General features: G+C 44.0%; 1 protein-coding gene and 1 long non-coding RNA gene across 2 annotated transcripts; one reads left to right on the top strand and one right to left on the bottom strand.

Annotated features, from left to right (window-relative positions):
- Positions 1–193: 193 nt before the first annotated feature.
- Positions 194–11,253, top strand: LOC116441096. The gene is made up of 2 exons (XR_004238878.1): positions 194–2,645; positions 6,137–11,253. It is a non-coding gene; the product is annotated as an uncharacterized LOC116441096 (long non-coding RNA).
- On the bottom strand, positions 10,782–24,603 carry HNRNPU (heterogeneous nuclear ribonucleoprotein U). The gene is made up of 14 exons (XM_032102637.1): positions 23,641–24,603; positions 22,688–22,796; positions 22,490–22,563; positions 20,007–20,146; positions 18,314–18,413; positions 17,126–17,238; positions 16,460–16,723; positions 16,076–16,195; positions 15,299–15,427; positions 14,760–14,928; positions 13,987–14,226; positions 13,532–13,734; positions 12,370–12,441; positions 10,782–11,952 (listed from the first exon to the last, which is right to left on the bottom strand). The coding sequence occupies exons 1-14, from the start codon at positions 24,371–24,373 to the stop codon at positions 11,899–11,901; spliced, it is 2,520 nt and encodes an 839-aa protein (XP_031958528.1). The 5' UTR covers positions 24,374–24,603; the 3' UTR covers positions 10,782–11,898.
- Positions 24,604–24,647: the final 44 nt, after the last annotated feature.

Genomic DNA, 24,647 nt, shown 5'->3' with positions numbered 1-24,647 from the left:
CTATATACTCTTAATTCCTTTTCCCCCTCTATTCCTCCTGTTTCTTCTGGAGGAAACAAAGATAAATTTCATTGAGTACATTCATTTCAATATTTTATATAAAAAGTCTTCAGAAGAATTAATGCAGTGAAACACTTCCTGTCCTCACTGCAAAATCCAAACTGAGAAGTTAATTGGTATCTAATTCAGAAGAGAAAAATGTTTTCCCTGGTCCTGTGTTGGGTGGGGGGCCAAGGGGACGGGAGGGTCCTTCCCCTGGGAGTGGGAGGTGTTGCTTCCTAAAGCCCTCGGAGCAGCAGTGGGAAATGGAGTGAGCCATGAAGCTGGTCTTAACAAGCTCCTGCTTTAATACATGGTTGAGTTCTTTCCTATCTGACCTAAGAAAAGAAAGTGCAGCCTAAGCAGGGGGTCTTTTGGCTGCAAGGTCATAGGTCAGCTGGGGGGTTTAGGCAACAAAAGCACACTGATGAAAATTTACTCTTTGGGAAAGAGCAGTTGTAGAGAGAGGAGAGAATGGTGTTTTGTGCTGATGGGAAAGAAGTTAGCATGTGCATAATGGCGTCCTTCAAAACACGGAAATACTGTGACTGGTAAGAAAGTAGAACCAGCTTTATGATACTGTGTAAATCAAGAAAATCTGGGGTAAACCGCAGCATTAAATCCTCTCTGGTGTTAATTGGTGTTGGTTTAAGTTACTGCATTTAAGGATATTAGCCCAATAGCAGCTTAACTACAGTTTTAGCATAACTGTGAAATGCTAGATGTAGCTGCATTGCGTAGATAACCCATCTAATGTTTCTTCTTCGCCATACAGAGTGTAAAATGAGCGTGCCAGATGTTCACAGAAAAACTGAGGAAGAGGCAATGTGCAGGCAGCCTGGCCAGCACATTTGAGCTTCAGTGTTTACTAAAACTTGCGGTGGAATTGAGCTGACTGGAAGTCGAGGCCTTTGCCGAATAGCGCAGGGTGGGGATATAAGACAGGGAAGCTGTGAGCGGGACTCAGTGTGAAAGGGGAGGCCAGCAACAGCAGAGGGAAGAATGCTCATGATCAGACATGCGGGGGAAAAAGTCTGGCATAATTCCTTGAAGTGCTGGCTCCAGCTGCTTCCGTGCCAGCTATGGAGAGTGAATTGAAAGTGACTGATGGGTTACCCCAATTAAAGGGTGAGGAACAGGATAAAACAAAAAATCTCAAAGCTATTAGTTGTCATAAATTAGGATACATTGTCAAGAAAATAAAAATTGCAGTAACTTAAGTAATTCTAACATTTGAAAACAATGACATAACTATGTTATAAAATTACTGAACTGTATCCCTATTTATCTGTCTTAAATCATTGGTGGAAACATGTAGCACACCTCTGTATTTTATTATCAGACTTGAAATCTTACAGTATTGCAGCTAATGACAGACATGATAGTTTTTGCTTTGCTAGCTTAAATTAAATCTTACCAGACAGTTACTAGGAAGAAAGAGAAATAGTAATTTTGAAGATGTTTGGTTTTCAGCCCCCTCAGAATAAACCATAAAAAGGGGGAGTATGAAACATAGCAACTTGAAACTGTAAAGTTGTTAAAACCGTGTTTATTTTACCGACAGTTATATTACTGTCACTGAAAGGTGACTGACAAACCAATAGTTTTTATCCGTGAAGTTAGTAAAATCCTTCCTTAAAGTAACCTAAACCACCAGCAAAATAAAGAGATGGGTTTATGGCCCCACTGCTCCTCCACACCTTTCTCTTCCTGTTGCCTGCAGTAGCGATACTCTGGGAAAAGGCATTTGCAGCCTCCTCCGGCAGGAGCGCTCACTTGGGACTCCAGCAGCAGCCAGAGGCCACGTGTGCAAGGTGTGCCCTCCCGGTCCTTCAGGAAGGGAAGTCGCTGTGGAGGCACCAGGCTGAAACGTGGAGATCGAAGGTTAATTGCCAGCCCCATTCCAGAGCTGTGTGTGATCAGGTGGCCTCTGCTCTTGGGTGTCTCTCACTGAAGCAAATGTCCTGCTTCAGCCATTGACAGGTGCAACAGGCTCAAAAGGCAGGAACTTTTCTGAAGGTGACAGCTGCCATCCCAAACTTGTAATTTACCTCTTTACCCAAGCAGAGATTTTTGAGAGATGTTGGCCCCCGCTGCATTTTGCAGGCTTCCAGAGTCTTTGTGTGTCACCGCCCACCCCAAGTCCTTGAGTGCTGCAAGGGAAAGGTCATCTCCTGTTATTGAGCCTGGCTTTTGGTAGGGTTTTTTTATTTGTGTCTGGAGGAGGTACATTTGTTATTTCTGGTATAAGCAACCCAGGTAACAGTGAAGTACTGTGTGAATTCAGCTGTAATAAGCTCTCAAGCAACAGATTTTCTTCAGCTTAGTAGACTAATTCCGTACTTCTCTTGTTCCTATCCAGACATTTAGCTCAAGAGCTCGGTGGTTACCCATGAAAGTTGTTTGCTTGCTCTGTTTAACTCTCAAAACAAATACGTTGTTCTTGCTGTGGAAAACTGATCAAAGTTTTACAGTGTATTCAGGTGCTCAAAAAGATGATCCTTTGATTTTTTTTTTTTTTTCCTCCTAAGTGAAGAACCAAGAACTAATTCAGTATCAGAAGTGGAACTGAGTTTTAGTCAATGTGACTCAAGGCCTTGGAACAGGTAACTGTCTTACACTTAAAATGAAAATATTACATTAAGCATGTACAACTGCTAAACCTTCAAATGGTGGTGAAGGAGCAGACTAATGAAACGTAGAACCTTGGATGAGACAGTTTGAGGAAAACAGACTTTTGTTCATGGCTATCAGCACCCTGATTAAGGGTAGGTCCCCTCTTTTTCACACACCCTTTTGGTTTTTTTCTGCTGGAGTTCATAGTTTGCCTGAGAGCCATCCAGCAGGGTCTGCCTGTTCCTGCGGGAATAGGTCACAGCCTCCTTAGGTCTGCTTGTTTTCAAGATTAAGAGCAGTTTGTTCTGAGGCTATTTTAATCCTGCCAGCTTCTATCATCATGAGCAAGACTGCGTCAAAACCCTCAACTCCCCTGAACGTGCCAGGAGCCCTCTGGCAGTACCTAAAATTTACCATGGGAGTGGACAATTACCACTGCAGGAATCTTTCTCTTTAGCCTGGCCACAGCTCCAGAAACACCCAGCCTATATTGTGGTGATCTATTTAACAGAAACAAAGATTCCCCCTTCTGCTCTGGAGAGAAGGAAGCACATGCTTTGCATATTTTTTTAACTCTTTGTTTGTTTTGTCAAATGCTGTAACAAAGAGCAGCAGGTGTGCTCTCAGCCAGTGTGAGTTTTCTCCCTAGACAACAGATCCTCACCTCTCCTATTGATGGCAAATGGCTTGTGATAACTCTGGTGCTCTCAGTGTGCTTTTATCCATGACACATCTTGGCCTTCAATCCTGCATATACATGCATGGCAGGTCTTTGGAGTTCACTTGCAAGCTTTACAACTCTGGCTGATACTCATGCTTTCTGTCATCCAGGTCAAGAGTTCTTACCACTTTTACCTTTGCCAGGTGGCCACAGTGAGAGATCCTTCTCTGCCATCTCGTCACTGTGACACTGCACAGATGCTGTGGAAACAGGATGAGAGACGCACACAGCCCACCTGCCCATTGCTCTTGTTATGTTACTTAAGCAGTTAAAGGGAAGCTAATACCCCTCCCTTTCAGGAAACTCTGTTCAGGCTCTGGCTGAGATAGTGGCAATATCTCTGAAGATGAAAAGCCAGTAACAGGTTTATTACTGGGCTGATACATTACCACAAATGGCTGTTGCAGGAGTCCTTCACAGAACAAATACAGAGCAAAAAAAATTTCTAGCAGCCTGTTCCTCAAAATACAGGGGAGGATACCCTATTTAGACCCCCCGAAGAAATCTGGAGCTACCAGTGATTGTTACATGCTGTGCTTATAATACTTTCATCCAATATGTAAAGCCCTTGAGGGCTATCCTGAGGCAGCACTGAGAGGCCATGACAGAACTTGTTTGACTCGGTTTTTTAGGTCTGATAGTATCCCAGTGTCATATTCTTCAGTTACTGCCTATTGAGACTCCCAGATGGATAAAAAGAGCTCAGGCTTTTCTTTCTAAAGCTCATAAAGTCCTCTTGAACCAGTACTGTAGAGGGCTTCCTACCCCCACTAACAAGCACAACAGTCCTCTCTTTCCTGAAATCCAGTCAGCATTAATTTCTACTCAGAAATGTCTCCATCACCATTCATCCTTTTTCTGAGGACACCATACCTCAGTCTGTACATCTCTTTCACTCACACCTGCATTCTCCAAGAGACTTATCTTGAGAGCACCTAAGTGGGTCACGGAGTGGCCACCTAGCAGATGGCCAGGAAGCCGCTCCTTCGAAGCACTGCCCAGTTCCAGCAGAGCGAGGGATGCCCCCATAGAAGGCTGTGTGGACAGACACGTGTAGCCACGCTTCAGGAACGCTGTGAGATGCCACAAACCACAGCTCTGTATGAAGTCACACAGTCCTGGTATGGCAGCAAACCAGACAAAATTCAGAGGGGTTTAGATACTGGTACAGCAGCAGCACTGTCCGTCTACTGGTGGCCTCCTGTGGGATCCACACTAATTGGAATGCAGCCACCATTGAAGGAGGAGCCCATGCACTCCCTCCCTTCCCCCACCACCCCTTCAGTTGCTTTCAGCAGTGTAATCTTTCCTGGTTTGTTCTGGAACTAGAGAAGGATACTTGTACTTGCTAAATAATGGACCTTTCAAGGCAGTAAGTACCTATAAAAGCAAGATCTTTCCTGAAAACTTTTCTTCATTGTCTGCACGAGGATCTGCTGAAAGAAACAGTTGGAGTTTCTCGTTTCCCTTCTGTGGGTGTTTCCTTAAAGGAAAAAATAAAAAAGGACTGGCTGGCTGCCAGGCTCTGGAGGCACATAAATAACCCGGGGCTGCGCCAATGCAGCTGTTGAAGCAGCAGCAGCCCCCTCCCAAGAATGTCCAGGAGCCACTGGGGAGATGCTGATTTTCAGGAAGTGTCTCCCAGCCTCCACCACCTTCTCCACCACCAAGCAGACTGTGGAGTTTGCCCAGTGCCAAGCAGGGCTGGGCTCAGCGTGCAGCCCTGCGGACTGGAGCGCTGGATCACAGTGATTGCTTCCCCCTCCTTTCCTTTGGAGGAGGCAGCTCCTGTCGCAGCCACATATGGGAACCAGCCAGTCATCTCGAGCTTTGGCAGCTGGTGTGATGCTTGGTGGCCCCCGCTCCACACAGGAGATACTTCTCCTTGTAAAAAAGAGGCAGGCAAGTTCATGCAAAAGGTGTTATTGAAGGAATATCCTAGGTCTGGAATCCAAATGCCCAGATTGTGACATTTAAATGTTGTGTTCACTGATCCTTAAGTACTGAAATAGTTCTTACTGTACTATCACAGCTGCTTTCTCCAAGGTCTCTCAGACTAGACAGGGGGAACACACAAGACATTCAATTTACACAGATTTACAACTAATGTTTCTTTTTGAGGTGCTTGTCTCACTATTTAACAATTTAATAGACTAGATTTTTTTATTCTTCTTGTTGTTGTTTTATAGGGTTAGCTGCTTGCCTAAGGGGGTGTCCACTAGAGGCTGGGAAGCAGCTAGCTGAGTAGCAGCCCTGCTGAAGAGGATAGGACTTAAGAGTGGCTGCCAAATTGAATGTAGGCCAGGAGACCAGTAAGTCAAACTGCAGTCTGGGCTCCATCAGGAAGTATGTGGCCAACAAATGAAGGGATGCACTTACCCACCAGTACTGACACTGCTGAGCAGTGCATCTAATATTGCTGTCCAGCTTTGGGCTTCTTGCTCAAGGATGTTGAAAAACTGTAGACTCCAGTGATGGGCTCCTAAGGTGTCCACAGAACTCAAGGCCTGCCCTCTGGAAAGACAGTGGAAGGAGCTGGATTTAGTTTGTGGGGTGAACTAATAAGAGCCCAATATTATCTGCAGGACAGTTATAAAGATGGAGCCAAACACCTCCTGATAGCCGCAGGAGACGTGGCTGGGGCAATGGCCACAAACTCAAGCTTGGGAGCTCCAGGCCAGGCAGCAGGACAGGCCTGTTTTACTCTGAGGGCAGTGCACTGGGTGGCCTAAAGAGGTCGTGTAATTTCCACCCTTGCAGGTTTTCAGGCATCATCTAGACAAAGCCCCCAGCTGACCTGAGCACAAGTGCCAGTCCTGCTGCAAGTGGGAGGATGAACTCCATGTCCAGAAGCAAATCTCTGTGATTCTGCAGCCTACAGAGAAACACAGAATCTGCAAAACCCAAGGCAGGAAAATCCCAGTACCACGCAGAGGACAACCTGACTCACACAAGAGCATCCTGTTTTGCCTTCAGGAATTGTTCCCTCCAATGCAGTGCTCCCAGGCTGGGCCGGAGGCCCCACAGCATCCCAGGTGCTCTGGCAGCAGCAGGGAGCACATAGCAGGGAAGACAAAGTGTGCACAGTGTGGAGGTGCCATGCTTTGGGTACACAGCTCTGCTGCTCACAACCTGCATGTGGAGCTGCATGGGGACTTGCCTGTGCTAGCTCAACTTTACTGAGTCTTGTTTCTCAGCATGATGTGAGCAAACCCCAAGTGTCACTGCTTTCAGAAGAAGATATTACAGTAAATACCTCCTTCGAGACTTACTCATTTCCTTTCCCCCATCTCTCACTACTTTCTTAACTGCAAAGACAAAAGTCCTTTTATAATACAAGGCTTATCTTACCTACTTTCTCAACAGCCCCACAAAGCTGAGAGTTCAGCAGAGCCCGAATACAGCTCTATCTTGTTAATGAGTAAGTTACATGAGAAAGAGAGAATCAGACCTTTCATGCATCTCCCACCTTGTAAACAATCACTGGTACTTTAAGTGTGTATTTATGTCCAGGGAGATCTTCAGTACTATTCTGGGCCTTTTTATTTAGCAATTGTCTTGGGCATCTAGCACCATTTCAGAACTCCCCATGTCTAAGGCAAACAGATCTTTGTTGATTCCTGGAGGAAAACCTCCAGAGCACAGAGTAGCAGAAGACTTGTTACAGGCTGATGTGACATAAACAAAGGCCACGCTCAGACTAGAGGACACATCCTTGCATTTATATGCCACAGGAGTTATCAGAGGTGTCCTAGTAAGCAGCCATCTGATCCTAGCTATGGGAGAATTAACACCGGGAGAACAAGTACCCTTTAAATCCCTTTATGCCAACCAGCCAGCAGATCCCCCCATCATTAGTGCAAATTGAATCTGCCCTAGGCTACCAAGTTGTAAATAGTTTTTGAGCATGAAAAGGTTTGAGGGAAAAACTGAGTTGTCTTACTCATAGTTTTGATTTTGGTAACTTCTAGGACCAAAAGTACTCTGCAGATCAAAGATTGTCTACGAAAGCAGAAGAGGTAACAAAAAGTTGCTCTAAAGTAACACATATCAAGTCACCCACATGAGTAATTGCATTTCTAAGTTTTTTACACTTGACGTTGTTTTTTGCTATTGATGTTGACAACATGTTAAGCACTAAGCATCTTTTTAAGCTACAACTAAGTTTGCATAGCAACCAATTCATTGCTGAATCTTCAGCCACTCCCAGTACTGGCAGAAAGACAAACTAAGGCAAGAATTGCATCCAGAGTAATTGCTGGCCAAGTCCTGATTTCAGCCAGTTCCCTGCAAAGGCTGGCTCTGGAGAGGCCTTCTGTGCTGGAGGAGATGGCTGGTGCCTTGCAAAGCAGAGAAGTGCACAAAACTAACCACTAATCTGCCGTTGTTTTAAGATAAGGCCTCCTTCCCCCCTCTACCTGCACGGAGTGCTTTGCCTGGGATGAGGATGTGCGTGAGAGAGGCGCTGCTCTGACTTCACTGCAGCCGGTCTGTTACACAGCGAGTTACAAAGCTGGTCTTCGGCGTTTCCCCATAGCAGCTTTTGCTGACATCCTGGAGCTTTCCCCATCCTCCACAGTGCTTTGGGCCAAGTTGTCTCCAGCTGTACTTACTCCTCCCTTGCTAGTTCACAAATACATGTGCGCACTTCTTTGCTTGGGAGAGCCCAGCCCCCAGCAGTTAAACATCTGCGGAAGTGTCGAAGTATTTCATGTCTCTGTTAACTGAGTTTGATTTCTTGTGGCTTAGTCTGTGGCTGCCCTGTTAGGAAGCACTGGCCTAGCTTTTCAAAAGGTCATGAACAAGGAAACTTCCTAATCTTAAAAGAATACTTCATCACCTATTTCTATTAAAAGCATTGCTTGGAGTGTTGCAAGAAAAAAAATCAGTGGCTTACACCATGAGTAAGAATTTTTCTTTTAATACAAGTGGCTTGGACTGCACATGGCATTACCAGAAGACTGATTTAATTCATTCCACTATCAGAAAAAGTGGGCACAACGTCTAAAAATGTCTTCGCTGCTGAGCTGTCCTGCAGCAGGCACTGAAAGGAACTCGTGTACAGGTGCCACTTCCACTGAGCTCCTACACACAGGTGGCAGCACTGCCGAGTACTCCCGGTGCAGCACAGGAAGCAGTGCAGCACGCTGGAAGGGCCAGCTCCTGGCAGCAGAGCCGGATTCGGCGACAGGGATCCCATAAGCCACCCCAGAACCAAAGCCTTCCCCTGATGTCCCACAGCTGAGTCTGTTTACAAAGTCCTTTCCCGCAGGACACAGCCCCTTGCCAAGACCGTGGCGTGTCGGGGAAGCACCTCCCTGTACACAGTGTGTATCCTAGCGACTGTTACTAGCAAAGGCAGAAATACAACTGGAGTTTGGTTGTTAAATGGGCGCTTCCTCCCGGGACACCCAGCACAGCCCTGCCTTGAGCCTGCAGCTGAGCGTGCACAGCCCCCTCAGGCACGGTGGGGCGGCCACAGCCCGATGCGCTCTTAGATGAGAGATGGCAGCAGCTTCATCAGACACGGCTGCAAGGAGAGTGCCACCAGCAGCACTGGCACCGCTGCCAACAGCTGCACAGGCAGCGTGTGCCATGGTCCGACTGCCACAGAGACAAGCTCAAGGCTGTCCAGGTTTCTCTATTTGGAAAAAAAACCCACCTCAGTTAGAAGACCAAACCCAGTTTGCCGTCCAAAAGGAGAAGCACCCAAATACATGAACCCAAACCCCAGTGTTGTATGCCACTATCCGTGCCACCGCCACCAGCAGCACAGCTGCTCTAATCCAGGTACTTTTCTGCATGTAAACAAGCCCTTGTAAGCTGCGAGGAATCACTGAACGTGACAGATGGCTCAGCCCTCTCATTTTGGCAGTGCACAGCTGTGCCCTCCTCACCTTTCTGTAGCCACCAGCCAAGTTTCATTTTTTCCTTTTCAAATGCAAACTGTGGTTTCTTTAGTATTAGCGGCGCTCTAGGTAACTGCTTCTCTATAAAAGCCATTTTCACGTGGCAAAATAAATCCCTTCTCTAGGAATATTGAGCTACGTTGAGAGTGAGTCTGTGTGGGCAGACCCAGGCTGAATACACGGCTCCATGCAAGTGCTGCTCTCCACTCAACTGTGACAAATCATGAGCGGGACGTACTTGGACGTTTCCACCCCCTCTCTGAGCTACACGTGTCCCCGTAGTGCATGTGCTGAAGCTTTTTGAATTCTGTTCCTCAGATAGTGCTGAACTTACCAAAACAGCTTTTGTCGGAGTGTTGTTAATAGAAACAAGATGCTCCTTTTTGAGTGAGAGTTGAAGCACTTCACGTGTGGCTGCTTTGTTGGATTTTTTTTTTTAAACACCATACAATGAAGAACTGAAAACAAAACGTCCCAGACTTCTGAATTGAAATACAGGCTTTACAACCACATAGTAAGTGTAGGCTCTTATATTTTAGTTTAAGACTAAATCATTTTATAGAGTACCAAAATAAGCAAAGGATCAGCACTCCATACAAAGTGTTAGTTCTCGTGAAGAGGGTAGAAGGGAAATGGACTTTAATTACACTAAATTTTTTTTTGCAAGTCTAAAGAAAACTCCATTTCAGCAAAACAGATTTGGGTTTCAATTCCCCGAAGTTCATTAAATAGTGTTTCTTTAAAGACAATTTACATTTTTCTCATTCAAAGTAAAGGGATGACTTAAAGCACTATTAACAAGGAGGTGGTGCTGTTAATGTTTAATGTCAATATGCAATGGCATCTGCTATAAAGGCTAGAAGAGCAACACAAGTTTATCTTTACTTCTGAAGTCTACTAGAAATTGACTAACACTGGAGAAAAGTTTCAAGCACAGCACACGACTCTAGCTCTATGCTGCTGCCAGGAAGCCTCTGCTAGTCCATACACTGCCACGGGGACTCTGCCAGCACAGCCCAGGGCCCCAATGGCAGCAGTGAGACATTCTCACACGTGTACCCCATGTCCCACTTACAATGGGTACATCTTCTCCCTGTCTTACGGCATTAAAATGCAAGTTAGCAGCTAACATTGCCACTACAATTTTACAGAAGCATAAAGCTGAACAAAATAGCAGTTAAAACAAATTGAAGCTCTCTGTTAAACTCCATGGCAACCCTTCCTCCTGTCCTACACCCTTGTCCCAATTCCTTCCCTGACTCCTTCCCTAATGTCTATTTTACAATGAAGAGGTTTTAAGTGGATTTACATGATGCAAGCGCAACTCAAAGGCTTTTGCCCTATACATATAACCATGTTAAACTGTGAATTATACACGTGATAGATTTCTAACAGAGCAACCACCAGTTTTTTTAAAGAAACACAAGTATTTCAGCATGTACAGTAATGAGTTTAAAACTGTCCAACATCGTCGCTTTCATACATTCTCTTCCCTCTTTATAGCATTAACGGGATTTTAGACCTTGATGGCGACAATCCCAAACAAGAGTAAAATGAATTTATTTTATTGCAAACAAACGTCTAGAGTTAAACTTCTCCACCCACTTTCTTTAAAGAGAAAAGGAATCAGCAGGCTAAGGAGATACACCCATTTGAGAATTGACATGATTAAAAATTAAGATATAAAATGGGTGACTCACAGTTTCATTAGCTTACAAAATGGTGGAGTAACTACTACAAGCACACTAGGTATACAGTATTTTGTGGGGAGTTATACAGACACACAGCTAACTTCATATAGATCCCATTAGACAACTGGATTTACAACAAGTTTTGTTTAATAAGAAATGGGCAAAGCCAGCTTCTTTTCAGAATCAAAATGCAGAACAAATGGAAAAAAAATTATGGTGTTGTACCTTCACAAGTTTGAGCCTCCACAAATAAAGCAACCGAGTTTTACAACTTTAAGAGCTTCTACATACACTCCACCATCACTATCTAGCCCCAGGTTTCCTCTTTGCCCCCAACATCTTATTGAGTTCCAAATGTTACAAAAAAGTCCTAGTTATTGCCAGAAACTTTTGCCTCCCCCTCCTCCCCTCCCCACCCAAGAGCTTCATAGAGAGGATGGAGTGTAATAGGGAGCTTTACATAATCTCATGGTATTTGAGGGCTACTAAGATGCCTCCATATGAATCTGGTTGCTAACATTTCTATTGTATTGTGACATGACTCACGACTGTTTCTTAGAAATTGGGGGATGGGGAAAAAGGAGAAAATTCTTTAATAAAAAGACACCAGGTACAAAGCAACGTTTTACTTTTGTTGTGGTAAAAAAAAAGTCACATTTTACAGATAAAATGTAGAACCCTGAAATACTGACACATTCTCTTATCGTGCACAATGCTGAGGTTCTCTTACGAATCACTTTAAAACTGCAATTAAAAATGTACAAAAAAAGAAAAGAAAAAAATCAACCCACAAAGCTTCTAAAAAAGGAACCCGCAGGCACTTCCTCTTGTGGAATGTTTAAAAAGTTAGCCTACTAAAGAAAACAGTCGACTTCTTGTGAAGGTTTTGGAGAAATATGTATCAGTTCATTTATTTGGGTATTCAATAATATCCTTGGTGATAATGCTGACTCCATGGCTTCTGACCCCAGAATTGCTGCAATAGATTAATAAATAGTTAGTTTTAACCTGCAATCACATAATGGTTAAGTTTCTTACTTGGGGAAAAAAAAGCATTTAACAAACATTTAGTTCCCTTGGAACTTGAGAAAATTAAAGTCCTCTCCAATAGCAGCAAGTTCCTGAACAAATGAAGGCAGTTAAGAGTTCACTTCACAGCAGTAATGTGAAGCCAAGTGCTACATACCATTAAGAACATTAAGCCACAGCTGGTATTTGATATATCAAGACCATGAAGCCAGCTTAAGTTTTGCACAGGAAGCTATTTATAGTGATTTACCTAGCATTACAAGACTTTGCTATGCAGTTTTGATTATGCATCTAATTGTTCTAGTCAGCATTTTGCAACATTCAAGTTAACAATCAGTAAAAATGTAAAGCTGGGACTACTTACACCCTGCTGCCACTGGTTGTAGCCCTGAGATTGGTTTTTGTAGCCACGATTATTTCCCCTTCCTCTGAAGTTCTGCAAGAGGACAACAGTTTTTAAGTACTTCAGCTATATGCATTTTCCACAAGAGGCCTAATACCAATCTTTATTACCACCAAAATACCACACACCATATAGAAGCTTTAAAACAAGGTATCAGCCCCAGGTTAAAAGAAAAACACACCACCAAAAAATCCCTCCCTGAAAAACATTAGAATACCAAAAGCCTCCTCCTTCCCCTCTAAGCAACTGCTTTTTAAGCATGGGGCAAGAACCTCAGAATTAATAAACCAGCTCAAACTCTTGTTGCCTGGTCTGGAAAGCTGGCTAATCCAGTTTTGACTCACCCTACTTCCAGCTGCTAAATGCACCAGGACAACTAAAAATACAAGAGCTTGTCTATTTTTAGTTAGGAAAGGCTGTAGTTGCTACAAGGATATGTTATCTGATCAGACAAAAGGATATGGGTCACACAACTGAAAATAGAAGAGCTAGCCCACAAAACTTCAAAAAGAAGTTATAGTACAACAAAGGGACATTGATACAAGTAGATAAAATGTTGCTTTTTCCCTGTTTGCCAGTATTAGGCAAACCTGAGCCATGTTTACTGGCTTGGGCTCCATCTGCTGGCTCTTCAGCAATCCCAATTTTGTTTTCCAATACTTCCACCAATATTTCACCAGGTAAGATCTAGGCTAGTGTGTCTTTACTAGTTGTGTTTGATACTAGACACCAAAACAAAGACTCTGTGCAGAGCTATTTTCAGAAAGTTCCCTAAATGTTTGATAAAGATACACTTGGACCCTAAGGCCAAACAACAGTTACTACTATTGGGGAAGGGGAAGAAATAACACAAAACACCCAACACAAGCCTTCATACACATGCACTAAAAATCTTCATTTTTAACAGGACAGAGGTACAGCCCTAGCATGAAACGCCCCCATCAGCACCTGTCACACAACATTCAGAGCCCTGGGCACATGCACTAAACCAGAAAGGCCTTGCAGCGTGGCATCAGTGTAGCACCACAACCAAGTTTGTGACTGTTCACAGGCACCAGAGCTATCAAACATCATCTTCCAAAGCACTGTAGTTCAATTAGTCAGTCCCCCCTCAAAGCATCACCTGGTTGTAGTTTCCCCTGTTGGGCATTCCACCTCTGTTATAGTTTCCTCTGTTTGAGTAGCCACCTCTGCTTGGAAAGACAGGGCCGCGAGGATACGGGTAGCCAATTGCTCCGCTGCTGCCACCGCCACCACCGCCACCTCCACCGCCTCGCTGAGGCATGTTGCCTCCCCTCCTGTTGTATCCACCACGATTGCCAGGGACTGCAGGGAGAGAGTTACTCAATCAAGTAATTGTTAGGTCTCACGTTATTTCCTACACAAAGATGAAAAGTGCAATCCAAGGTTTTGACAATCCTCTCACTCAAGCTGGACAATTAACTATGCACTAAAATGTTAAATTTACTGAAATTGAGATCAAGGTTCCCACTACATAATAATTGCAATGCAAGTACTACAACCTTTTTCCCCAGCAGCAGCAACCTCCAGAAGTCACAGACTTATTTCTAGGCTCACCTCCTCCTCTGAAGTTGCCCCGCATGTTGAATCCTCCACGTCCTCTCTGACCCCTATTAAATTGATTTTTATTGCTCTTCTTGTTCTTCTTTGAGCCAGTGTTCTGTTTCTTTTCTGGCGGAAGAGCTTTCTTACTTTCTTCTTTATACTGTTCCAAAAGCTTCTGAGCTTCCTCTTTTTGCAACTCTACATAGATTATTTCATCAAAACATTCTGCTACCTCTGGCAGTGTGAAGTTCCCTATAATTGCAAAAACACTGAGTATTCAGCATCTACATTCAGCTACAATCAAAGCTGCAATTTAACCACCTTTCTCCCATTCTTCCTCCCACCCTCTCCATCCCCTCGGCATAGGGACAAAATTACATAATTTGAGCATTTAGGAAATGTAACAGTGACAAAGGAAATAAACAGGTCTTCATGGAGTTGCCAGTACTGTTCCAAACCTTGAAAACATTCTGCCTATCTTTTTTTTTCTTTTATAAGCCTCCACTCAGAACACCAGTTTCTGCCAAATATGTCACTTATATAGGGCACTTTATGCCAAGACAGCTTTGTGCATCTGCATGAAGCGTATCACCATAACTGAGTAGTGTTAAGGACTGCAGCAGAGGGAACACAATATAGTGTTATCCTACCAAGTTACAATAGTCTTCCAGTTTTGTATAAGTACAACTGTTTAAGATAAAGTGATTTTTTAGACTTCACGTTTACTTAATCCTTTAAACAGATACTCAGCATCCTAAAACACAGTATAGGATTATGTTCCATGCCTTTCATTTTGAGAACTGCATGCTCTGGAAGATCTTTTCCCTCCACCTCTGCCTTCTTTTGTGTTCTTTGCTTGTAGTCTTCATCTTTAGGGCAAACAACAACTGCTTTGCGCTGGAAGCCTGCAAACAGGCACATTTTTCTCCTCTGCGCAGCTGCAGACACATTTGTCTGAAAAAAATGCAGTAACTTACTACACGTAGCTGTCATTGTAAGAGTTAAGGAAGTCAACTTATGGTGTATAGACTTCACCTCTACAAGAGCTTGCAATGAAGTTTACAAATAACTGGACATAAAGATGCTGCATAATGCAAAGTTACGAGCTCATATCCACGTGTTAAAACACTATTCCTCCCACATCCCATAAATCTAGAGAAGTTCAGACAAGCATTTGTAGTAATATCTCAACTTTGTGTCCCCTGAATGAGTAGTAAGTCAGTAACTGAAACAACTGCTATTATATTATAACTTTAATCCCAATTAATTACTACAGTACAACCTATAACAAATTTCTGTAACCGTTTTTCATTGAAGCTTCTACCTGATCCAAAATGAAATTCCGCTTCTTACGAGCTGCAATCTCAATGAACTTTCCAAGACACTGTGGAGCTCTCTGCAACAGTGTGTTAAGCTTTCCAGTGTCTGCCATCTGACGCTTAAAACCTGCCACCTATGGAGAGATTTCCCACAGTTAGTGACTGTAGTCCTGACACACGTGGCTGACACTTTTCTTTGCTAAGTGTTTTCCACCACACTTCAATCGTTGTTCAAGGCCACAGCTGCTGCAAACTCGTAATTTGAAATTCTCAAGCCTCCATAGAACATAAGAGACTTATAAACAAAGGCTCCATGAGAAATGGTACTGTTCAGTTCAAGGTATACTCATCACAATACTAATGTTCAGAATCAAAATGAAGAGCAACACAAGAACAGCTAAATGCTCTGTTCTGAGAACAGTGATGTATAGAGAAATAGAAATACATTCAATAGTCAACAACAGCTGACTATTTCTTACATATTACCACAAAAAGCTTCAGAATCCTGCCATGTGTGAATTACCAGCTCAGCAAGGTAAGAAAATCTTTACACAGAATCATTAGGTTGGAAATAGACCTTTGGGATCACTGAGTCCAACCTATGACCTAACACCACCTTGTCAAGCAGATCACGGCACTAAGTGCCACATCCAGTCTTTTTCTTCAACAAGAATGGTCACTAGCTAACAAGTAGCCAGTTTCTTCAATACAAAAGAATCCCATGGCAGCCAAGGACCATGGATTTTTTAATATATCACGAAATAAAATGTCTTATCACTTACCATCATTTTGTCCATAATAGTATTTGTCCCAAGAATGTTGTATTTCCCAGGATTTGCTGCTGCATGTTTGGTAACCCATGTTGTCTTGCCAGCTCCAGGCAAGCCAATCATCATCACCACCTATGACAAAAAAGTTCTGTATCTGAGATACCAGTTCAAAGATTTTCTTTAATACACAACTTAGCCCAGCAAGCCTAGTGGATACTGAGAGGAGATGTGGGGGTGTTGGGGGTGGGGAAGGTAATGGTAGTGAACAGGTGACGAGACACTAAATATTAAAGCTCCCAAACAAAAATGTCAGGAGTGAGGTGTAATAGTCTGCTTAACTCTACCACTTCCATCCATCTATTTCAACAACTTATGAGATGATCAGAAGAAACTTACCTCACAATCTTTCTTTTGCTCGGGCCCCTTTGGTCCTCGGACCCTATCCTCCAGGGGGACCTTCTGGATGAAGGTATACTCTTCAGGTACAGGGAAGTAAGGTTCCTCCTTCTGACCAAAGTTAAACTCAACCGCACAGTTATGGCAGAGAACATGTGGAAAGAGTGGTCGCCCATCAAGAACTTCCTTGCTTATTTTGAATGCAACACCAAGCTCTTGTCCATTCTTGGAATATGAGAGTTCCACTTCATCACCATCAAAATTCTGTTTTACAGACAAAGCATTATTTTGGATAAAATTAACTCACTTTATTATTAACTCACAGTTAATTAGTCACTTCTCTATACAGGCTATGTTCACTCAACTTCAGTAACACTGTTATTTCATAAAGGAACTAAAGCCAATTTTCTCTTCTAATGAGTCACTGTCAGTGATCATCTTGTTCAAGATCTGATTTTTCGTTAAAAGGCTTTAAAGACATTTATGCATGAATATGAAATCATGTTGCCAGCAGTCACTGTTAGTAATAGCTGCTGGTTGTACTGCCTGCCTATGTTAAACAACCTGTCTTGCTCCCATGATTTTATATATTTGCTTTACTGCTTCTAACATCAAAGCAGTCCAAAGATGTTTTCCCCTCAAAAGAAAATATAAGCCAAAACTTACAGCAAAACATCCAATCACATCATTTTCATCAAACTTCTCACCAAAGTCTTCAGTCTCACAATTGCATGTCTTTATTCCTTTTAGAGAATACCCATAAGAAAATTCTTCTTCACCTGAAGAAACAATTAAAACTAATTACAAACCAGCTTTCCCATCTAACCTTTTAGACATAAATTACCTTACAGCTACTTAAGTAACTGCTGTTCAGAATATTTTTATTAATGCCAAAACAAGCTATGATGCCCCCCACCAGCTATACAAGCTCATTCTTCTATTTGATACTTTCACTTGAGATAGAACAGCAGCGTTTCCTCATCCCAGTTTAAGAGCCTTATGCTGCTGGTTCCAGATTCATGCTGACAATGAACCTGAACTGTCAGATAAAGACATGAGCAGTATTTTCAAACTGTGAAGACCTGATTATGCAGTGGGTATACCTGCTGTAACGTAGTCAGAAAGGCTTTCTGAAGTTAAGTCTCCAGGAGCACTTACCCCTCCCATTTTAAAGGGAGTTTAGCAGACAATCAGCCTATGCAACAGCTGAAGATGAAGCTGCAAGGAACAAGCTAACAGCAAGTGTCAAACACAAGGACTCAGGTGTAACTTAAGTAGAAAGCTGTTGCTGATGTCAGAACATACCAACTCACCAATATTTCCTCCAAAGATGTGTTTCAGTGTCAAATATAAGTTATAAATATTATTATAATAATAATTTGCCATGTATCTCATGAAGTTGTACTTCCTTCTTTCCAGCTATTTTCAGAAATTAGGATTTTCCCACCAAGCAAAAAAATGATAATGCAGTTACCACTGGTAACTTTTATACCATGCCCCACCCTTTAAAAGTGGAAGGAAGGGAAACCCCCCTTTTTCTACTTATGACACTACATGAAAAGGAGAAATCATTAATCTTCTCAGGTATTCAACAATGTTCTCCACAACCCATACAAGATCACTGGAAGAATTAATCCTCAAATGATGGCCCTAACCCTTACAGGTCTGAATACTTTATGACTTTATTTGGTCCTAGTAATATTCTCACACCATGTCCACTGAATGACTCAATTAAGACCACTTTTCACAACACAGACTACAATCAGTAAGCTTGTCCCCCCTGCTTCAGAATAAAATTATTTAAAACTTCAGTCACATTAACATACAAAAGCAATCAAACACTTAAAGTCTTACCAAGCAACATTCCACTTGTGTTCAGTGACCAGCCAACTCGCACTTCATGTATGTCAATGTCTTTTGTATACAGGTGTTTAACAGGAATCTTTTCTGTAACCTATTTTTAAATTATTCGGTAAAAGGTAAGCAGTATTTATTATACACTAACAAGATGGAAGCACAAAAGGTAACATTTGGAACCTTTACACTTTGATTAAATCTTTGCTAAGTCTAAGTGATCACCTTCTGTAAAAATAAAACATATTTAAGAATATGAAACCACAAGCTAGTGACTAAACAGTTCTATCTCCTGAATTAGCAATGAAGATTGAAGATACCATAAATCTTCATCACTTTGTCATAGCAGTCCCTCTCAGTGGTCAAAAGCCTTAAGTCCTTTTGACACTGTATTAAAATCACGAACAATAAATATATGTATAAAAGAAAACCAGTTGCCATGAAGTTGGGATTAACAGTTAATTACTTAGCTAAGAAAATGTGCAATGTATTAAAACCCCCTGGTTTTTAGAGACTAGGGAAAGTATTACACTATCCCTTTTCACTGTAAGCAGACTTCCTCGGCAAGTTGCCAGCTTCCAAACAACATAACCAGATTTAAAAAAAATTTAAAAAGCAACAAACAAAAACACCTCAGAAACTCCAACAAACCACCTAAATGCACTGGAATGTGTATGCAACCAGCTTGTTTTTTAACTGTCATTAGAAACTTTATTAAAATGAAGTGAAAAACCCATCCATATCCTATCAACCTCTGCAACTGTTCCAGTCAGGTGACTGAGGTGAAACTCATTTGAAAGCGAACAGGACAATAAATAGTGACAAAAATTTCACTTCACTGGCCTTCCAAAGTTATAGGTATCAAGACACAGAAATCACTCCATGCAAAAGCTTGGATAATGGGATCACTACCAAATTCTCATGGTAGCAGTTACACTTGAAATCATTAGAGGAAGAGAACAGATTTATATACACAGGCCCATCATATGCAACGAAGCCTTTAACACTGTTAAGTAAAAAAGAAATAAGAAAAATAAATTCAAGTTTTGTGATCTTGTTCCTCTTCCACCAAGTTGGAGAAATCAGTATATTAGAAGGGTGATTGCTCTTTGTCTTTCTTACCCTTCAGGAGAACTCTTGCTCTCAAAATTCAACCACCTGCTAAATACATCCAATGCATCAAGTCAGAGTTAATAATGTTGGAAAGTACCTCTAGAGGTCATCCAGCCCAAACCCCTGCCTAGAGCAGATCAAACTCATAGACTAAGTAGACCCAGAAAGGACTGTTGGGATAATTTATATCCCATAAAAACAAAGGTCAAGCTTTCTGTAGTCTTCAGAAAGTACAAGTAAACTTCTGACTAGAAACTATAAAAATCCTTTCAGTGTTGACGCATGAGATGCCAAATACAATGCTTGGTTAAAAAAAATGAGACCAAAAGTCTCACATTCAGAAAACAAATACAGTGTTTTGTGTTTGGCTTTTTGGTTGGGTTTTGTGTTTTGTTTGTTAAATGGAAGCTCTTATAAAAGAGGAAAGATTTTTGCAGACTGAGCCATCTTCTTGTAAGAAAAGACCTTTTAAGAGTCCTGTTCACATCAATTAGTTTCAACTAAGTCCAAAACAATCTAACAAGTATAAGTATTATATTTAAGCATGCAAAAGTCTCCCATAAACATTAGTTTAACTCACCTTCATCTCAAAGCAGACTTTGCCTTTAGAAACTCCATAGGAGGCTCTTCCTCCAGCCCAAAGGAAAGCAAAGCTTTCCATGGTCAGAGAGGAAGCACTAAACCGGTCTCTTGAGATTTTAAAATGCAGGTCACAGTTATCTGTTAACATAAAAATCATTCTGTTTACTCTGATTACAAAATAAAGTACAGGTGTCCAATTTTATGCAATGAAGATTATGCCAGCTTTCAAAGGTGATTTTTAAAGACAAACTGCCAGCAAGTACCCAGGATTTTTCAGAGAAGCAACATGTCTAGATGGAACTGCAGTCTGAAGCTCAGCCAAAAATCTTAGGAAAAGCTAACTCATGAGTAGTTTTCAAGATGCCACCTTCACTTCTGTCACCCAATTTCCCTCTATTTTTTCCATCTGCTTAAAAAACCCTGACTTTCACCTTATCTGTTTGAACCCTCTTTGTCAGTTACCTCTTTCCATCAATAGAGAGCCATCTGCATTGTGCTCTCCACAGTACCCTCTAGAGACCTGATTCTGAAGTAGTCTTACAGCTCAAGCCCAGACCTAAGGGCTGCTAAGAAGTAAATATGAACACAAGTGTTTTTATTTAAGTACTGAACATAGTCTTTGGTTAATACAGTCAATTAGCAAGTCAAATTAGATTATGCCAATTAATATAAAGGCAGTTAAGTCAGATGTACATGCAAATACGCTAAGCACAAGAGAGTGTGCTAAGAGAAGCTACTTCAGCGCAGAAACACAACCTACACACTATGAATTCACCTATCACTCTAAGAATGTAAGTGGAACCTTGGTTTTACAAGCATCTTCAGAGCTGCACACCATGAAATTGCAAATCAATCTCCAAGTAGGTTTCAGAAAGACAATGCCAAATGTTAACAAGGGGTGCAGCATACAACAAGGAGTCCACAGAAGCAGCTCCAAACCTATCTGATGGTTACAAGAAAGGAGCAAAACGAGCAAACAGTGAGGAGTTCTGCTCTGGTATAAAACCTGCATGATGCCAGAATACACTAAAATGCAGTCTGCCCTGTATTACTTGGGAACTCTTATGCACAAGATTATGTTTTTGTTTGCATACAGCCATCCCCAATTCCAAAAATACTATTAGTGATCCAAGTGTCTTCTCATTAGTACTGCTAACTCTTATTTGTTGCATGAAAAGCAGATAAAATCATACAGAAGAAACCCACCTTTGCAGGCTACTTTTAGAACAGGAGATGAGAACAGAATTTGAAGTTACAGCTTCTTTTGAAGACACAGGTAATAAAAGCAACTTAGGAGTGGCTAAACCTCTTACATGTCTGGATCACTATCCAGAAGAGAGGGCCAATTCGTTACACAATTCAGCCTTAAAGCTATGTTTGAATCTTTCTCTAAAGAGTCTGTCAACACTTTAAATCAGTTTGTCCAGTAACAAGATTTTCCACTAGAAAGTACTATTATTACTAGAAACAGTTAATACTGAAAAGTAGCTATTTACTCAGTTATTGGAAAAATCCAAAGCTCCCACAGAAGTAGCTACTCACCAGGTTAGCAGCTAGAAACTTGAGACTTAGTTAGCAAAATGTCAGGGATGGCATATTCAGCAATTTACATGGCTGTAAACTAATACATCCTTCCATTTCAAAGTATTTCTTGTGGAATAAAACCACCTGAAACTTCTAACAAATAGGCCAGAAAATGCCAAAAGTTAAGCTTTTGGCACTTTAAGAATCCAACAAGTTCCAGCATTACTTCAAGATCAAGTTTTCTAATGTTCCACTGAGTCCTTATACTTACCCTCAAGAATACAAATGTCAACTCTGCCACTATGGTACATTACAGTAATAGTAATGTTTATAATCTGCCTCAAAAAAACCCTGTTTGCAGGTAGTTCTCGATTTCTATGCTCTGCTGACCAATTCTCTCTACCATCTCACTTGCACAAGCCACCACCCCAAGCCCACACACTCACACGCTGCATAAATGGGTCATTTTTGAGGAGGCCTTACCAGCTCTTGTTAAACTTATTGGGAGACAGAACACTCCACTGCTTGGTACATAAACAGGGGAGCTTATGTAGGAAGCTCACTTCCCAAACTGTATTTTGTAACCACCTATGCTATTGACTCTCTGAGCTTTCTGGGCAGTGGTGCTGGACAGCTGTTTTCTCAAGCTGTCTCTAGGGTGTTCTATGTTCACTCTGTACTTGGCCACTTAAGTTTCCAGACTAGATTAGTGCTTTGGTTAAGACTTCTTCACAGAACTATCACTACAGACTTCATAGGAAAACCAAGCTTATTACTGCTAATATACATCCTTCTGTATACTAAAAACGGGTGGAAACACAGTATTTTTCTAATTCTTTAAGTTACCTGGTAACGAAAGTCAACAAATGTATCCTCCCCGTTTCAGAAAGTGTGGCATTAAGATTAAAAGCCTTAACACCGCATCTTTCCAGAGCAAAGGAAAGCATGTTTACTCACAAGTGTCAAGACAAACCACTGTGTCGTCAAAATGTTCATCTTCCTCTTCAACGGGTGGCTGAGGGGACTTGGCCCTGAAAAAACAAAAACCAAACAAAACATAATAAAGCTACATGTATTTTCATGAGATTAAAATAACATTCCTGTACTCTATTCCTCCTCATCCACAAAATGCTGCCCAGCACCAAGTCTGTCTACCTGCTATACTTGTTTTCCTCAATGTATTCGAAGTATCCACGGCCATGGTCTTCACGTGGTCTCTTCACTCCCCTCTTCTTCTCGCCAGGTTTTTGTTCGGTTTTACCATCTGTGGAAATAGATGCAATGATTTATTTTAATTATTTTGAATTTTAGTTTAATTGGGAATAAAATCTATATGACGGTTTCAACTTTGCAAACTGCAAGAAGCTACAGCATGAGATAAACAGTAACATCTTAAATAAGAATTTTCCTATGTTACTAAGGTAAAACCCCCTATCTTGAATTTTCACGGGAGACTCAAAACTTGTCGCCAATCAGAAATGATTTAGCAGACAGAAGCTGCCAACACACCGTGCAGCAGCCAGTACGGCCCTCAATATTAAGATCCCCATGGAAAAGCAAAAAAACCAGAACAAATTAAAAAAAAAAGAAGAAGAAAAAAAAAGATAAAAAACCCCTCCTGACCCGCCGCGCCTACACACCCGCAACACCATCACCACCCGCCCACCACGCGGGCAGCGGGACGCTGCCGGCCTCTCGCAAGGGCACCGTGCGATCCGCACGAGTGCGCCTCCTCCCGGCGGGCCGCGGGCGGGAGCCCCAAGGAAGGGATTCCTCCTCCCGCCTCCATTGTACCGCCAGGCCTTCCCAGCGCCATCCCGTGCGGCGGCGGCTCCCAGCCCGGAAGTGACGTCACGCGCCCCGAGCGCCGCTCGGCGCACAATGCACAGCGCGCCCCAGCGGCCCCTCGGCCGCCCCTCCCCCCCCCCCCGCGCCCCTCCCCCCGCCCCCCCGCCGGGCAGCACGAGGCGCGGGGCCGCCAACGTCCTCCCGCGCGCGCCCCGGAAGCCGCCCCCCCCGCCCGGGCAACCCCCGTCATGGCGGGGGGGCTGGGATTAATGGCCCCCCTTCTCCGCCCCCCCGCGCTTCCCGCCGCCACGCTCACTCACCCCCAGCGCCCTGCGCCCCGGGGCGGCCGCCTCCGCCGCCGCCTTCCGCTTTCTTCTGCTGCTGCTGCTGCTTAGCGGGGCCCGCCGGGCCGGAGGCGGCGGCGGGCCCCGAGGCGCCCCCAGCGCTCTTGCCGGGAGCCTCCTTGGCGGCGGCGGCGCTGCGCGGCGGGAGAAGCGGCGGGGGCTGCTGCGGCTGCTGGGGCTGCGGCGCCTGTTGGTCACCGTGCCCGTTGGCGTCCCCAGCCGCGGCCTCCTCCTCGTCGGCCAACTCGTCCTCCCCCTCTTGGAAACCCTGGTCGTCGCCGTTCTCATCCTCCTCCTCCTCCTCTTCCTCCTCCTCGCCGCCCGCCTCCTCCTCCATGGGGCCGCCCCCGGCCCCCGCCCGCTCGCCGTTCTCCTCGCCCAGCTCCATGGCGTCGCCATCGGCGGCCTCCAGCCCTTCCTCGTCGTCGTCCTCCATGGCGGAGGCCGCGGCCTGGCCGGGGCCTCCCCCCTGGCGGAGCTGCGCGGCGCCCCCGCCGCTCTCGGCCGCCTCCCCCTCCACGCTGCCGTTGCCGGGCTCGGCCGCGCCGCTGGCGGGGCCGCCCCCGCCGGCCTCCTCCTGGTCTAGCGCGGCCTGGAGCCGCTCCATGAGCTCAGCCTTGAGGCCCTTGTCGGAGAGGCGCCGCTTTTTCAGCTCCTCCTTCAGCTCCGACACCTTCAGCTTCTTCACGTTCACGGGCGAGCAGCTCATGGCGGCGGCACTGGCGGCTCGGTCCCTGGGCGGCGCGCGGGCGGCGGCGGGCAGGGACGGGCGGGCGGCTCTGGCTCTGCCTGCGGTGCGTCGGTGCCCCGGCGGGCGGTGGGTGCGGGCGGGAGGCGCGGGGGGTTCGTGCGGCTGCGGGAGCTGCGGAGCGGGACCCGCCTGGCGCCAAATCCTTTCACCGCGAGCTCGCGAGGGAGACGCGCCTCGCGGGGCCGCGCACGCACCGGCGCCGCGCGCGCCCCGCCCCGCCCCCGCGCACGTA

Source organism: Corvus moneduloides, chromosome 3 (genome assembly GCF_009650955.1).
Source record: "Corvus moneduloides isolate bCorMon1 chromosome 3, bCorMon1.pri, whole genome shotgun sequence".
Lineage (NCBI taxonomy): Eukaryota > Metazoa > Chordata > Aves > Passeriformes > Corvidae > Corvus > Corvus moneduloides.
Note: the sequence above shows the minus strand (reverse complement) of the source record. Positions and strands in the feature narration are given on the sequence as shown.